This window comes from Cynocephalus volans, chromosome 9 (assembly GCF_027409185.1).
Source record: "Cynocephalus volans isolate mCynVol1 chromosome 9, mCynVol1.pri, whole genome shotgun sequence".
Lineage (NCBI taxonomy): Eukaryota > Metazoa > Chordata > Mammalia > Dermoptera > Cynocephalidae > Cynocephalus > Cynocephalus volans.
This window is the reverse complement of record NC_084468.1, coordinates 130663889-130681043: the sequence shown is the minus strand read 5'-3', so window position 1 is coordinate 130681043 and position 17155 is coordinate 130663889. Positions and strand designations below refer to the sequence as shown.

Sequence of the window (17155 nt, the reverse complement as noted above, 5' to 3'; positions counted from 1 at the left end):
ATGGTTTAAAGGCAAGATCTGTGGCCATGACTGTGTCTCTTGAAGCTCTGTAAGGATTTGTAATATTTGGTTCATATTGTGATAGGCTACAGTATAGTTAATCTACTATTCTTCTTAAACCTATTGGAAAAAGGTTTTTAATAACCAGGAATCTGCATAAGAAAATACATTTTTCAGTGCCCAGTTGGTTGATCCTCTGTGAGATGAGCCATCCCTGTCTCAGTTACCCCTTCTAAACAGCCTCCAGGGGTGTGTGCACAGGCAGGGCTGCTGTGGGGTTCTGCTTCAGAGAACCAGGGTGATGCTTCTAGGAGGCTCACCCCCAGCAGCCTCCACTATGCCAGGCACTGTACTGGGGCTAAGGATACAACAACAACAAAAGAGACTTGGTTCCCTGCCCTCACAGAGCTTGCAGTCAAATGGGGAATGGACAGGTAGAGTGAAATCAAAACACAGTGTGAAAGGTGCTATGATATGGACTGTAAGGACCGTGGTGCAGCATCTGGAAGAGGAAATGGCAGGGTGGAGGTGGGGCCATGGCGTGAAGAGAGGGAAAGGATTGCTATGCTTCAGTGGTCAAGTCAGAGTTTGCCAGGTAGAGGGAAGCTACTCTAAGCCAAAGGAATCAATGTCCCAAGGGAGAGAAAAGCATGACGATTCTGAGAAATAGAGACTTTCGTTGTATCCAGGAGTCATGGGAGGAATGGAGAGAAAGAGGAGGGAGATGATGAAGGCATATATATATGACAAACCCACTGCCAATATCATCCTGAATGGGGAAAAGCAGAAAGCTTTTCTCTTAAGAGTAGGAAAAAGACAAGGATGCCCATTCTCACCACTCTTATTTAACATAGTATTGGAAGTACTAGCCAGAGCAATCAGGCAAGAAAGAAAAAGAAAGGGCATCAAGGTTGTAAAAGATGAAGTCAAGCTGTCCCTATATGCAGATGACAGGATCCTATATAGTGAAAAACCTAAAGGCTATCGAAAAACTCTTAGAGCTGATAAACAATTTTGGTAAAGTTGCAGGATACAAAATCAATATGTAAAAATCAGTAGTGGTTTTGTACTCCAATGACAAATTAGCTGAAAAATAAGTCAAGAAAGCAAGCCCATTTACTATATAATCACCAAAAAAATTAAGTACCTAGGAATCAATTTAACCAAGGAGGTGAAAGATCTCTACAATGAAAACTAAAAATCACTGGTGGAAGAAATTAAAGAGGACACAAAAAGATGGAAAGACATTCCATGCTCTTGAATTGTAAGAATTAACATTCTGAAAATGTCCATACTACCCAAAGTGATCTACAGATTCAATGCAATCCCCATCAAAATACCAATGACATTCTTCACAGAAATAGAAAAAATATCCCTGACATCCATATGGAACAACAAAAGACCCCAAATAGCCAAAGTAATCCTGAGCAAAAAAAAAAAAAAAGCCAGAGGCGTAACACTACCTGACTTCAAATTATACAACAAAGCTATAGTAACCAAAACGGCATGGTACTGGCATAAAAACAGACAACACAGACCAGTGAAATAGAATAGAGAACCCAGAAGATAACCCACATACTTACAGCCAATTGCCATTTGACAAGGGAACAGGAGCATACATTGGGGGAAGGACTGCCTCTTTAATAAGTGCTGCTGGAAAACTGGACATCCATCTATAGAAGAATGAAACTAGACCTGTGCTTCTCATCATATACCAAAATCAACTCAAAATGGATTAAAGACCTATATATATATGACCCAAAACTATAAAACTACTAAAACAGGGAAACACTTTAGGAGGTATGACTGGGCAAAGACTTTATGAATAAGACCCCAAAAGCACAGGCAACAAAAGGAAAAATAAATCAGATTATATCAAATGAAAAAGCTTCTGCACAGCAAAAGAAACAAAGGGAGCAAAAATTTTGACAGCCTATAGAATGGGAGAAAATATTTGCACACTATGCATCCAAAAGGGATTAATATTAAGAATATACAAGGAACTCAAATAACTTAGTAAAAAAAACAAGTAACCTGATTAAAAAATGGGCAAAAGAGGTGAATAGGCATTTCTCAAAGGAAGACATATGTATGGCCAACAGACACATGAAAAAATGCTCAACATCACTAAGCATCAGGGAAATGCAAATCAAATCCACACTGAGATATCATCTCATGCCAGTTAGACTGACCATTATCAAAAAGACAGAGAATAACAAATGCTGGCAAGGATGTGGAGAAAGGGGAACCTCTTTTTGTTGGGACTGTAAGTTAGTGCAGCCATTATGGAAAGCAGTATGGAGGTTCCTCAGATAACTACAGATAGAACTGCCATAAGATCCAGCAGTGTCACTGCTGGGTGTATAGAATGGAAATCATCATGTTGAAGGGATACCTGCACTCCCATGTTTATCACAGCTCTAATTACAAAAGCTAATAGTTGGAACCATCCTAAATGTCTATCTACAGAAGACTGGATAAGGAAAATGTGGTATATATACACAGTGGAATACTACTATGCCATAAAAGGGAATGAAATTCTGCCATTTGCAGCTATGTGGATGAACTTACAGAAAATTATGTTAAGCCAGGTACAGAAAGAAATACCACATACCCTCACTCATAAATGGGAAGGGGGGAGGAGGAAAGAAGGAAAGATACAACAATCACAATAATTCCTTGAACTTTCAAAAGGAGAGAATGGAACTGAGGCCACCAGAGGTGGGAACTGGTGGGGAACGGGTGTTAGGGAGAAATTGGTAAAGGGCCACGAAAATTTACATTGTGTAATGATAAAATTTCTTTTAAAATAGGGACTAATTAGTCATAGACATTATTTGCCTGATTTGTTCTGTTTTCTATATTGTAAAATCCAAATTTATATATGTATTCAATATGACATAATGTAATTTTCATCCACAAATTGAAACCAGATGCAAAAAAAGAGTGAGTATATGATTATTTAATGTTAGTGACCACCTGTTTCCAGATATTTACAGGGGAAGATTGTCTATCAGTGTATTTACATGTAGCTTTTTGTACTGACATTTTGCTTTTCAATATGAAGCCAATAAAAAATAATTCTGGTGACAAAAAAAAAAAAAAAAAAAAATATATATATATATATATATATATATATATATATATATATATATATATAAAACATTTATCCTTTCTTTTTAAATTTTATTTTTAATTGTAAAATACACTAACGTAAAATTTACTGTCTTAAACCATTTTTAAGTATACCGTTCAGCAGTGTTAAATATATTTACATTTTGTACAACCAATCTCCCAAACTCTATCTTGCAGAACTAAAACTCTATGCCCATTAAATAAATACTCTCCATTCCCCCTTCCCTCAGCCTCTGAAGACCCTTCTACTTTGTCTCCACAAATTTCATATAAATGGAACCATATAGTATTTGTCTTTACATGACTGGCTTATTTCATTTAACATAATATCCTCCAGGTTCATGCATGTTGTAATATGTGTCAGAATTTCCTTCTTTTTTAAGGCTGAATAATATTTCGTTGTATGTATATACCACATTTTGTTTATCCACTCATCTGTTGATGGACACTTGGGTTATTCCTTCTTGGCTATTGTGAATAATGCTGCTAGGAACAAGGGTCAAATATCTCTTTGAGCTACTTTCACTTCTTTGGGGTATATTCCCAGAAATGGAATTGCTGGATCATAAGGTAATTCTGTTTAATTTATTGAGGAACCACCAGACTGTTTTCCACAGCAGCTACACTATTTTACGTTGCCACCGACAGTGCACAAGAATTCCAATTTCTTCACATCCTCAAGAACATCTATTTTCTGTTACATTTTGGGGTTTTTTTTGTAGTAGCCATCCTAATGTGAGGTGGTATCTCATTGAAGTTCTGATTTGCATTTCCCTAATGATTAGTGATGTTGAACATCTTTTCATGTGCTTACTGGCCATTTGTATATCCTCTTTGGAGAAATGTCTATTCATGTCCTTAGCCAATTTTTTAATCAGTTTTCTGTCTCTTGTTGAGTTGTAGGAGTTCTCTATATATTCTGGATATTAACCCCTTATCAGATATATGATTTGCAAACATTTTTTCCCATTCTATGTTCATTTTTGTTTTGTTTTGGTGTTCAAATCTTCTTTCTCTTGTGAACTTATGATGTTAACAGACAGTAGTTTGTTTCTTTTAATCCCTAACTGGCAAAATAAAAAGTTGTATCTGATCCAAATTTATTTTTAAAAAGGGAAAAAAAGTATTCTTTCTTGTGATAACCATAGCTTTTGCTTCATTGTTAACATTTCACAAGTTCCATACCCACAGAATGTGCCATGGTTCACAGCTGGTTTTGAAAATTTATGAGAGTCACTTGCCTGGATATCATACATTCCATTGCAGCCTGACTCTGAGATTTGTGCTGCCACAGGGTGAGCTTTCTGGACAAAAAAATTCAGGTAGAAAGAACTACTGAGGGTCGTGGAGGCCAGACTTCTAGAAAATTACATCTAAGTCAAACCTGACACACAGGAATCTCTTCCTGATCTGAAATATATGTGGGGAAGATTTTGGAAAACTATCTCATTGTCTAACACCTGTGTCAATAAATCCCCTGCTCTTATGCAGCCTAAATCCCTCTTCTTACAATGCAATAAAAACTCTGTAATACCTGGGATTTACATAGTGCCTTTCTTCCTAAGTCTTGTCATTGAATCCTCCTAATATCTCCATGAGGTGAGAACGAGTTAGTATCACTGTTTAAATTTAATCACTCCTTGTCTTAATCCCTTTCTCTATAAAAAGAATAATAGTAATATTTACTCAGTTTTTTTATTTTTACTCTTTTTACAGAAAAAGGAATTAAGACAGGGTGATTAAGTGCATTTTCCCAGGTTCATAATGAGGCAGGAGCAGAAAGCAGGGTGCAGGTGAGAAGCAGCACCTGAGGGACACAGGGTGACAGGACCAGCCCTCCATCGGGTTAGCTTTGTTGCTAAAGAAGGTCTATTTCCTGCCCCCTCCGCTTTTTTTGGCATTTTTGTGCTTCTTATTGGTAATTTTGCTGTTAAGATGGCCCTCAAGTGTGGAGCCCAAGCACTGTGTAGTGTTCCGAAGCACAAGAGGCGGTGAGGTGGCTCATGGAGAGAATATGTGGTTAGAGAAGATTCTTTCAGGCATGGGTTACAGTGCTGTTGGCCAAGTTCAATGTTAATGAATCAGCAATATGTAATAAATAATGTGTCTTTAAACCAAAACACACATACAGCAAGGTTATGTAGGATCATTTGATAAAAAAGTTGTGACCAGCAGCTTGTAAAACCCTAACCCTGTATCTCCCCAGGAGCAATTGCTCAGTATTTGCTAATTCATCGTTCACAGTGGCTTTATAGGACATAACTACTGTGAATCTCAAAAATCAACTGTGAATATATCTAACCTACAGGAAATGTAGGTTCAAAGGGAAATAACTCTTAAAGGAACAGTCAAAAATGGAAGTCGTGAGTGATAGAGGCTCTCTATTTGAATGACAAATTCTGGAACCTTTCAGCTGGACGATGTCTTCTGTTATCTAGGTCAACCCCCTCATGTACAAGGATTCTTTTTATAGCATTTCCCAAATGCTATAAAATAGAAGAACGAGTATAATAATTAGAAAGCCAGATCTCGTACCACTGTATCTCTTATTTAGAGACATTTTGCCCCACCACATTTTAGTATTTCTGAAATCAGTAGACATCCTACACTTGATCTAGCTATTTTAGCAAACAAAACCTGTTCTCCCAAAGCTGTTATTAAATCCCTGAGGTGCCCTCCAATCCATAGGTCAGTAAACTTTTTCTGTAAAGGGCCAAAGGGTAAATCTTTAGGCTTTGTGAGCCACGAGGTCTTTGTTGCAACTACTCGGCTGGGCCACGGCCGCATGAAAGCAGTAGCAGATAATACATAAATGAATGTGGCCGTGTTCCAGTTAAACTATTTCATATCATTTTAACATGTTACAAAATATTATTCTTTTGATTTTTTTCAACCATTTAAAAGTATAAAAACATACAAAAATGAAAAAACTTACGAAAAATTAGGCCAGATTTGGCCTGTAGGCCACAGTTTGTCGACCCCTGTTTGATTTAAGGCATCACAGAATCAAGGGATTAAAACAGGCCACCTTGGTCTCAAGTGTTTCTACTTAAGGCTGCCCCTGGCCAATGGGTCTGCCCTTATTGCTTAGTGTTTTTCAGAGATAGAAATAAGGATTTATTTAACTGATCAACCTAGATTTAACCTGATATTAAAGTTGGTAACATGTAAACATGAGTTGGTTTAGTTTTTTGCTTTGTGTCGTGTACACTTGCAGGAAAGATCTAGGAAATATTGAAAACAGAATTAGGAAAAGTTCATACTTCTATATACAGTAACATGCCAATGCAATTCAAACACAACCCTTTCATTAGATTCCCTTTGTTCGGCAATGTTCTAATTATCCCTTTATCTTTAAGCTCCACTTTCTTCTCTTCCATTGTGTCATCTTTCTTTGTGTTTTTCACATGTACAATAGACTTTATTCACGAGAAGGCGGAGCTGCAATCTAGAACGAGGCTTGCAACACAAGGAAACTTAAACAGGGTGGAAATTAAATAAATTTAAGTACAAAAAATTTAGAAAGAAATTGAGCCCATCTTGCTTGGCACAGCATCCAAACAACATATTTCAAAGATTTAATATTCATCACTGAACCAGAGATTAATGACTGGTGTTGAATTTATTATGAAAATGGTGATAAAGAACAAATTAAAATACAACCTCAGATAACAGATTCTAATGGATGGGGACCAGGGGTGAGTTTTCAGAAATGCCTTTGATGTTTCATGAGACACTGAGTAGCTTCTGCTTTTCACACCAGCAGCCAGCCCATTCCTGGGCAGGCAGTGGACTGTCCCAGACTGCCCAAGCATGTACCAGCTTAGACTCTGGAGCCACCTCTGAGACCGCCCTGCCTCTGTCACTCCATCAGGCAGCCAGTCCTCTGTGGATACAGAGCTGGAGGGGCCCTTTTGGAGATCCTCTTAGGGCATCCCCTTACCAGGAATTTTGGGGCAGAGCTCACATTGTATGGGGAGCAACCAGCCCCATAGAAGCCTGTCTCCTACGGCAGGGACACTCTTGAATACAGATGCCCCCTGTCCACTGTGTGCTGGCCCTTGGCAGAAAAGGGCAGTCTTTTCAAATAGGGAATCAACAAATGATTCCCCTTCCAGGTGGCAGCTTTGCTGTAAGTAATATCTCAGAGCCCCCAAAAATCCCACCAAGGTCCCTAGAATTTAACTTACGCACTGAGCATGCTCACTGACAAATTTTTGGCCAAGAAATGCCTTTTGGTACCTCTTGGTCAGATCTAGGTGGCCTTCAAGACGCTCCTAAACCCACCCTCTATGAGAATCTGCCAGGATCATTCAGCTGAGTAGTGGCACTGTGGAGCCTGGTGTTCAGAAGGGAATCCACAGTAAATGGTAGTATAACTTTGTTAAAGGTTATACTTACGTTGGGTGTAGAAACCCATCACATGCTACTAGATTGGCAGGGGAGGGGCTTGTTACCATGTCACAATTTGCTGAGACGTAACCAGCCAGAGGAGAGCGGGGCCACGTGGCCACAGTGCACCTACCTGTGCACACGCGTCTCCCCTGCTGGCCTGCACCGGGAGGAAGTTGAGAGTTTTGAACTTATTTTGTTTTTGGGGGTTTTTTTTCAATTTGTTGGTTTTTATTGTGGTAGAATATACATAATACACAATTTACTATTTTAACCATTTTTAAGTGTACGATTCAGTGGTATTAAGCACATTTACACTGTTGAGCAATCATCACCATGATCCATCACCACAAGCAGAAACTCTGCGCCCATGAACACGAGCCCCCCGTTCCCCCCCCCCACCCTGCTCGCCACTGTTCTTTCCGTCTCTATGAACTTGACTGTTCTGGGCACCTCATATAGGTGGAATCGTATCATATTTGTCCTTTTGTGCCTGGCTTATTTCACTTAGCATAATGTTTTTGAGGTGTATCCATGTTTTAATGTGTCAGAATTTCATTCCTTTTTGAGGCTGAATAATACTCCATTGTACGTGTATACTACATTTTGTTTACCCATTCATTTCCTTTGGGCATTTGGGTTGTTTCCTCTTCTTGGCTATTGTGAATAATGCTGTCGTAAACATTGACGTGCACATTTCTGTTCAAGTTCCTGCTTTCAGTCCTTTTGGGTAGATACCAGATAGTGGGATGCAGGATCGTAGCAATTCAACAGTCGTACTGTCTTCCACATCCGCTGCACCACTTTACATTCCCACCCCAGTGCACAAGGGTTCCAAGTTCTCCACACCCTCACCAACACTTAGCAGCTAACTCATTGTGGTTTTGGCTTTGATTTGCATTTCTTTAATGACTACTGATGTCAAACATCTTTTCATGTACCTATTGGCCATTTTTATATCTTCTTTGGAGAAATGGTTATACAAATCCTTTATCTACTTTTTGAATTGGTTGGTTGGTTTTTGTTATTGTTGAGTTGTAGGAGTTCTTTACATATTCTGGACATTACTTCCTTATCAGATTATATGATTTGAAAAGATTTTCTCCCATTCCACTGGTTTTCCTTTTGAATCTCTTGATAGTGTCCTTTGATGCCCAGAAGTTTTTAGTTTTGATTTAGTCTAATTTATCTATTGTTTCTTTTGTTGCCATAGCCAAGAATAAACCTGTTTTGTTTGAATGAAGGCCACATTCCTTACATAATAACTGCAGGTCATTTTTCAGTGCTCACAAAGCTATTTCTGGAAGACCTGGACTAAATAGCGACTAGCTACTTGTGAAACTATCAGTGTTAGAGTATTTACAGTTGATTGATATATCTTTTGCCCATAGTGCTATCAATATAGCTGGCTAAAATTTTGATCTTTGAAACTAAGGCTTCAAACCTTCCTCCAATGATCATTTCTGGCAAAAACTCACTATTGAAATCACATTAGACCTACTTCAGAAAGGCCGTTATTGTTCAGGCTCTATCACTACGTAAGTGACTGTGTGACCTCAGAACCCCAGCACCAGCCCCAGATGTGTGGCAGGAGGGAGACCCTCCCTGCAAGGCATTCTGAGGAGCCCTTGCTTGCGGTGGGAGCAGCCGCTGGCCTGCCACAGGCAATGACTCAGTGGTGAGAGTAGGCAAAATGCGCAGATGGAGCTGGCTGGCCTCATCATCGGAGCAAGCCAAGTGCCATCAGCTGCCCTGTGACCTTGCCATGCTCCTCTGCCACTCTGACAGCTGTGGCCCATCAGGCTGGAAAAAATCATGTTGGGCGTCTGCTAAACTTCTGTGATCCCAACAGATGCATTTTGTACGGAATGAAAAGTCAATGCACAAGTCTTTCCTAATAATGCAGGTCTCTTATTGCTGATTATAATTAGGGTTCTTGCCTCTCCATCTAGCCTGGTATTTACCAGGAATGGCTGATGAGAATCAATGTTGAGCTGCAGGCCAGGCCCGGACATTTGTGATAAAGGTACTTGTGCTGATGCGCAAACAGGGTAGTGCTTTATCTCTGTAGCTGTGACCACCCGCTCCCATCTCCAGTGCCTCTAACCACAGTGAGCATTGCTTGGGGTTCATAGTACCTGGGCGTGAGGTCACGTTAAAACCCAGCATAAACAAGCTGAAGGAACTAGGAATCCCGGGGAAAGATGGAAGGGGGTTAGCTTTGTGTATTGTTCTGTGTTATTAACTTAGGGCCACTAAAATGAAGGTGCTCATTTAAATTACCCAGTTTTTGTTTTCGTTTATTGATTAAAACTAGCAACATGCTGCCCTAAAAAAATACTGCTGAAATAAGTTATTCCTGAGCAGCTGGAGTTTGGAATAAGTCGGAGCCCGTGCCACAGTTGCTTTGAATCCCTTGAGCCCCCAGCCTCTCCCCAGGGCTGCCAAGCTGTTACACAAAGGGACCTCTTTTGTGATGCTGGGGGGGGGGGGGCATGGGAAAGGGTGCAATAGGTGGTCCTGTCTTCAAGCAGCTTGCAGGCCATTTAAGGAGCTGCACCATTATGAACAACAGAGTAAAAAAGAAAGTGGTGTCACCTTACTCCATGGGTAATTGTCAAGTAAATTAGAAAGACAAAAAGTGTCATCTGTGAGGCCAGAGGTCAGGGTAGGCACCATGAAGGCCTCCTGGGGGAAGAGGTGACTGCAGGGAGGGGGATGGGAATTAGCGACAAGAAAGAGTCCCCAGGAAATGAGCAGATGCAGCCAAAGCTCACCTCATTTGAAAAAGAGTGACATTTAAAAAAAGTAATTCCATGCTCAGTGACTGTGCAAGGAAATTGCTGGATTAATCCCTGGAGAGCTGTCCATGCGGCTTTATCCCAAGGCGATTTAGTTTTAAAGGTGAACTTCTGGATGGTCTGGCTTTTCCCGCCACATGGAAACTGGTACATCCTGACAAACTGATCTCTTCCCTAGTGTTTTCAGACTCCTCAGTGGGAAGAGTGGTTTGGGGCCAAACTAGAATCTGTGCCCACTTAGTGATGCACAGCCAGCTCCCACTGCCCGGCATCACCTGCCACGGTGTGACTCCGCCTGCCCTGCCTCTGCCGACTGTGCTGGGGGCAGTGGCCAGTCCTGCACAGAGAGGGTTGGGGACAGCATCCGGTGAGGGCACGTTCCTTGTGCCTGTTTACTTCCTTGTTTCCTGGCTCCTTCAGGCTCAGGCAAGGGCCACGTCTGCTGGCTTCCTCAGTGTGTACCCATACATTGCATCAGGCTGGCTCCCAGGTGCCGCCCCGCATATATAGGGCGACCGTTAGATGCTTTGCTGTGACACAGGAATGTGGCTTTTGAAGCAGTGTCCGTTCTGACTGGCCACCGTCCATGCTGACCCAGTTGTTTGCTGTGTGAATCTCTCCCAGCTCCTGGGCCATGTCCCCACCTCCTCAAGGTCTGACCGCCTGCAGCTCCTTACTTCACATGCCTGGTTTTTTCCAGTAGGGGTGGTGGCCTGTGCTGCAGCACCATCCACCTGAAACATCTGCTGAGGGCCAGGCATCCATGGGTCCTGCTCTGAAGGCCCCCCGACCCACTGGCTGTGGCAGGCCAGGGGTGGGGGAGGACAGTGGGAGGGCTCAGGGGTCAGTGAGCACTTGCGGGGACAGAAGCTGCAGCTCAGAGCAGATTGTCTCATTCTCCTTGCCCAGTGACTGGGGACACTTGGCTTTGATTCTCATGGCTGATCCCTGACCTCACCAACTGCAGTCATGGCTCAGCCTAGAGGCCTGCGGAGATTTCCAGCCTTGTTCCAGGGCAGGGCGGGACCAGGCAGGCTTCTATGACAGCCAGCACTTTCTTGTGGCTGCTGAGACTCACTGAACACCCAGCCCTTTAGGCACCCTGGTCCCCCACCCACAAAGGCTGAGCCCTTGCCTGGGAGTGGTCAGTGGAAACCCCCTGCCCGCACCCCCCATGATGTCATGTATGCTTGCAGAGGTGAGTGCTGGCCCTGGCTGCCAGGCCAACCCCACGTACTGCAGGCTCCGACACTGGGCCCAAGTTCCCCGGAATGCCCCCATCCCTCTGCAGCTGACAGGGCGTAAACAGAAGCCCTGAGTACCAGCACACGACTAGGAATGAGCTGCTTTCTCTGTCTGTGGAACATGGAACAGAGGTGGGTGGGAAGTGCGAGCCTCAGATTAATACGCATGGTTAGTGAGCAGTGTCTGGGACACCTGTCCCCAGCCAACCTGCGAGGGAAAACAGCCGAGTCCCTGGCCCCTCTCCATTCTAGTCTGTTTTCTCAGCATCTCCTAGGTGATATTCAGTGCTGAGGCACATTTATGCAGGCGTTATGGATAGGGACAGTGGCACTGCAAAGGCCTGGGACCTGTCCCCATTAACAGGCTCACAGAGGCACTTCGGCTGCGCTGCCTCATGCTCAAGAATTGACTTATTCCATTCCTTATCTCTTGTCACACATATGAATCAGCACTGCTGTCACCTGTGTGCAAGCATGTCCTCTCACGTGGCCCTGGCTGTGTGACTTCTTCTGGATGTCAGTGGGTCAGCTAACAGGCTTCTTCACCATTCATGAACTGGCTGAGTAACCCCCTACTTGCATTCCCCCAGTGGCCACTTGGCTCATCTCCCACCTCCTGCAGGTCATGTGCCAGGGCCACCTCTTCTGACGTCCCCTCTGCCCACCCTTCCTGCACCAGCGCCCCCTCCCGTTCCCTTTCCCTTCTCCGTGCACTGCCTGTTTCCTCTCAGTGGAGCAGAACACAGGCGCCCCGAGAGCAGGGCTTTATGTCGGTCACTGTGTTTCCCCAGTGCTGTGCTCAGCAGTTAACGTGAGTCCTGGATTAAGGACCCTGGCCCTCCCCAAATCCCCTGTGGCCTGAGGACAGGGAGCCTTTAGCTCTCCACAGGAACAAGGCCCAACCCTAGAAATGGGAAGGTAGGGCATCAGGCGGAGTCATCCTAGCAGCTGTTGACATTGCCTAGAAACTGAGATGTCTACCCCTGGGTTAAGATTTTTTAAAAGGAAAAAAGTCCTCCTCCACAGCCCTGCAGGCACCCACATGGAGGGACTCTGGTGCATCAGGGTGAGCTTGTCCCCAGTGCCACAGTGGGTACACAGGGCTCTGCTGGCCAGTGGAAGGGGAGTTGCACCTGGCACTACTGACTCTCTGGTGGCACCACATCTGGAGAACCACATCCTGAGGAGCTTTAGTTTTGACAGACACCGGCTTGCCACATAAAAAATAAAACAGAAATGGGTGGTGCGTTTCTTAAAGAACATTGTTCTTGGAAAGGCAAAAACCAAGGTTCTCCCATCCCTTGTTATGTAGAAGGCAGACCTAAGGACGCAGTTCCACAAAGATGACCCAGAGCAGTTTTTGCAAACTGTGTCCCATAGAAGAAAATGTTTATGGTTGAAGGAGTTTAGGAAGGACAGAATTAAAGAGGTTCTGCCCCAGCAGTACTTACCATCATCTGGAACAATAATAACTGACAGCTATTCAGCACTTGCTCCATGCCGGGTGAATTTCGAAGCACTTTACCTGGGTCACTCGTTCAGCCTCTGAAACAACTCTGAGGCTCAGGAACTGCTGTTATCCCCCTTTTACAGATGAGAAAACTGAGGCACAGCATTCACAAGGCAAGTGTGTGTGTGCATGGTGATGTGTCCAGACTTCTGTGCTGTTTTGCAGCTTACTTGGCCCCAACATCCTGCAGGTGCAGAACACTTACTAAATCTCACAGTCCTTGGACCCTATTTAGGGAAATACTCTGCAGGCTAAGGGCAGTAACACAGACACAGTCAGAAGCACCAGGTACTTTTTTCTTGATGAGATTTTCTTGACTCCTGGTTTGTATTGAAGGCCTTTACCACACAGTTACTATCTGACTGAATTTAAGCTTGCTAATTGAGTGAAAAAAAAAAAAATCAGGAAGGACAGTTAGATACAATTTCACCAGAATCACTTTATTAAGGCTACAGAGTTATTTTATGACAGGTAATGTTAATATTGTCTCCTGTAATACAGTGGGAAATGACCCAAGGTTGCTTTTCCCATAATGGTGTATGGAATTAACTAATGAAAAATTAAAGAGCATTTTTTCTGATTTGAAATTATATTCATAGTAAAAGGAATAACAACCAGTAATGCTGTAGTGCATTTATGATTTTTTTTTTTTTTTTTTTAACTTACAGAACTGGGAGTGGTTCCGGGGCTGGAAAGGTTCTTTGGTCACAGAGTAGGGAAAATGGGCTAGAGGGATGAGCCCTAACTTGTCCTTGATGCTTCCACTTTCTCAAAATCGGCCTGAAATAGACAGTGGTTGAAGAGTCCCCAGCTCAGGGCGGGAAGCCTGAGGGACGAAGGGCAGGGGCTGCGGGTGGAAGGAGCTCAGCCACAGCTCCAGTGGCAGCGCCTGGAGGAGGGGACAGCCCACGTGCCGGTCCTCACCATGCACGGGCTCCGAGCCCGCCCCTGCCAGTCCACCTTACAGCCCGGGAAGGCCCGTCACCCACATACAAAGACACACACGTATACCTGCCTCAACCGATTTCCAGCTGAGAACTCAGAATTTGACGCGAGCAACTCAGCGACCACGGCACCATTAACTTGGTGACTGTCCCTGTTCCCTCTGATAGATTCGATGCTCAACAGTTATACAGCTCTCAGCTGAATTTGTTTTGCACAAAAGGCATATTACACGACAGGTGACATGTGTACCCTTCTTCCTCCATGACAGATGACTTAGCTAAATTAATTTTGACGTGGTTTCCTGGTAGGATTTCTGAATGTTGTTCTTTGAATTCACAGCAGAGTTAGGATGCAGAGGGGCCCAAGGACGGACGTGAGGCCCCTGTGTCATGTCCCTTCTCCTGTGTCTGTGTTGCAGCTGGTGAGTGACTTGTTGGAATTCTGCTTCTATACCTTCCGGGAGTCCCAGGCCCTGAAAGTGGAGTTCCCCGCCATGCTGGTGGAGATCATCAGTGACCAGCTGCCAAAGGTGGAATCCGGGAATGCCAAGCCCCTATACTTTCACAGGAAGTGACAGGTGACGTCTTACCGGAAGAACTTTGCCTTAAGTTTCCCAGTGATGTTCCACACCCATGAAGGACCCAAGAAATCATATTTTTAACCTGTGATGGTTGATTCACACTTGTTCAGCAGTTTCTCAAGTTTAAGATCATGTCAAGGGTTTGGAGCCTGGAAAGCCATTGGATGTGGATTGGACAAGACCTGGGCAGTCTGAAGGATTCTCTCTCCAATCCCCAGCACTTAGAAACATGTTCCTGCTCCTCTGGATGAAAAGCCATATCTAGTCAATAACTCTCTGATTTTGATATTTTAACAGATGGAAGTTTTAACTATGCCATGTAGTTTCTGGGGTCGTTCGCTTGTTTTAAAAGGGTTCAAGGACTAACGAACTTTTTAAAGCTTACCCTTGGTTTGCACATAAAACGTATAGTCAATATGGGGCATTAATATTCTTTTGTTATTTAAAAAACACAAAAAAAGAAAAAAATATCTACAGATTCCTGTTGTGTAATAACAGAACACGCGGTGTGGCACAGCGGCCCCCCGGGCCCTGGCTCCCCGCTTTCTGCACCACTGTTCTACACGCGCGTTAGCGTCCATTTATTATTTAATTAGAATGGATAAGATGTTAAAACAAATGCCTTGGTTTCAATTTCTAGTATCTATTGTGTTGGCTTTACAAATAATTTTTGCAGTCTTTTGCTGTGCTGTACATTACTGTATGTATAAATTGTGATGGACCTGAAATAAGGCATAAGGAACTTTTGTAAATGAGACACGTACAAAAAAAAAAAAATCTTTAATGGTTAATAGGACGAATGGGAAAGTATTTTTGAAAGAATTCTATTTTGCTGGAGACTATTTAAGTACTATCTTTGTCTAAACAAACAAGGTAAAATTTTTTTTTGTAAAGTGAAATGTTCTGCATGCATCATGAACCGTTTACAGTGTATTTAAGAAAGGGAAAGCTGTGCCTTTTTTAGCTTCATATCTAATTTACCATTTTACAGTCTCTGTTGTAAATAACCACACTTAAACCTCTTTGGTTGTCTTGAAGCCTTTCTCCTTTTTCTGTACTTTGTTTTGTTCTTGGTCTCCTGCTTGGGGTGTTTGTGGTACTAGCACGTGTTCCAGCTTCCGCTTCATCCTACTTCCATCGGGGAACAACATGCTGCGGTGTCTGCAGCTCCTTGGAGGTGTCCTGGGACAACACACATGGGAGAGGTGGTCCTGGGAGTGCTGCAGCTTTAGGAAAGCTGCCCCTTTTCCTCAAGCAGCAGAATCAGCTCTAGGAGAGTGAGACTGGAAACTTGATGGCTCAGAGAGCACATTCTCCTCCCATCCTAGAAAATCAGATTTTCTTCTTTGGGAAAAAAATTCCATGCACTCTCTACATCCATCAAAGATCACACCCACTTCTGGTCTTGGAAAGGGGTTCTGCACTCCAGGAACCGGTCACGGGAACACATAGGTCACAGCAGGACGCACTGGGACAGTCCATCTTGTCGAGGTTCAGTCAGAATGGCGTGGAGACCGGAAGAATAATTAGAGGAGTTTTAGATTTTTAAAAGGTAGGTTTTAAAAATAAATTTTATACATAAACAGTTTTGGAGAAAAAGACAAAAAACTACAGATCATATACGCGAGACAGTGGCACTAAAATTTTTAATTCATTAATATCTGTTTGGCACTGATGCAATTTATGGCTTTTCTCTTGCCCCAAATCACAAATATATACATATCTTTGGGGAAACTAACAATATGATTGCACTAAATAAACTACTTTGAATAGAGGCCAAATTAATCTTTTAAAAGTGGTGATCATCATCAGGTTCTCAGTGAAATTGCATATTTTCCAAAACCTAAAAGCTGTAGCTGGGGAAGCCCAAGGCAGGGAGAAGGCAGCGATGGGACCAACACTCTTCTCCAGGGTTCACCATGCAGGCAACATTACCTTGTCTTTCAAAAGACACCTGCCTTATGCAAGGGGAAACCTGTGAAAGCTGCACTCAGAGGGAGGAGTTTTTCTTACATAATTTGCAATTTCAGGAATTTTAATTTATAGGCAGATCTTTAAATACAGTCAACTTCTGTGCACAGCAATATGAAAGCCACACTTTGAAGGTGATGAATACACAGCATGCAGACTGGGAGTTTCTGGAAAAGAAATGGCGTACAAAAGCAGCTTTAAGTTCACACTTACTTTTTATGAAATCGGAATTTCGACTTAACCAGGTTTGGGATGGAGACGGTCTGCATCAGCTTTTTGTATTAACAAAGTTACTGGCTCTTTGTGTGTCTCCAGGTAACTTTGCTTGACTAAACAGCAAAGCCATATTCTAAATTCACTGTTGAATGCCTGTCCCAGTCCAAATTGTCTGTCTGCTCTTATTTTTGTACCATATTGCTCTTACAAATCTTGGTTTGGTACAATTCATAATTCACCAAAACTTCATATAAAAACACTAAATTAGTTTAAAATGAAGCAATTTATATCTTTATGCAAAAACATGTCTGTCTTTGCAAAGGACTGTAAGCAGATTATAATAAATCCTTTACTTTAATCA

At 42.8% G+C, this 17155-nt stretch overlaps 1 protein-coding gene across 5 annotated transcripts in view; it reads left to right on the top strand.

The window, feature by feature from the left end:
* The window catches only part of NR3C2 (nuclear receptor subfamily 3 group C member 2), a 318859-nt gene extending 301704 nt beyond the window's left edge, over window positions 1-17155 (top strand). For all 5 annotated transcript variants that reach the window (XM_063107704.1, XM_063107708.1, XM_063107706.1 and 2 more), the window contains exon 9: window positions 14446-17155. In XM_063107704.1, coding sequence (XP_062963774.1) covers window positions 14446-14601 — 156 coding nt within the window. In that variant the 3' untranslated portion in view covers window positions 14602-17155. The remainder of the gene's footprint in view (window positions 1-14445) is intronic.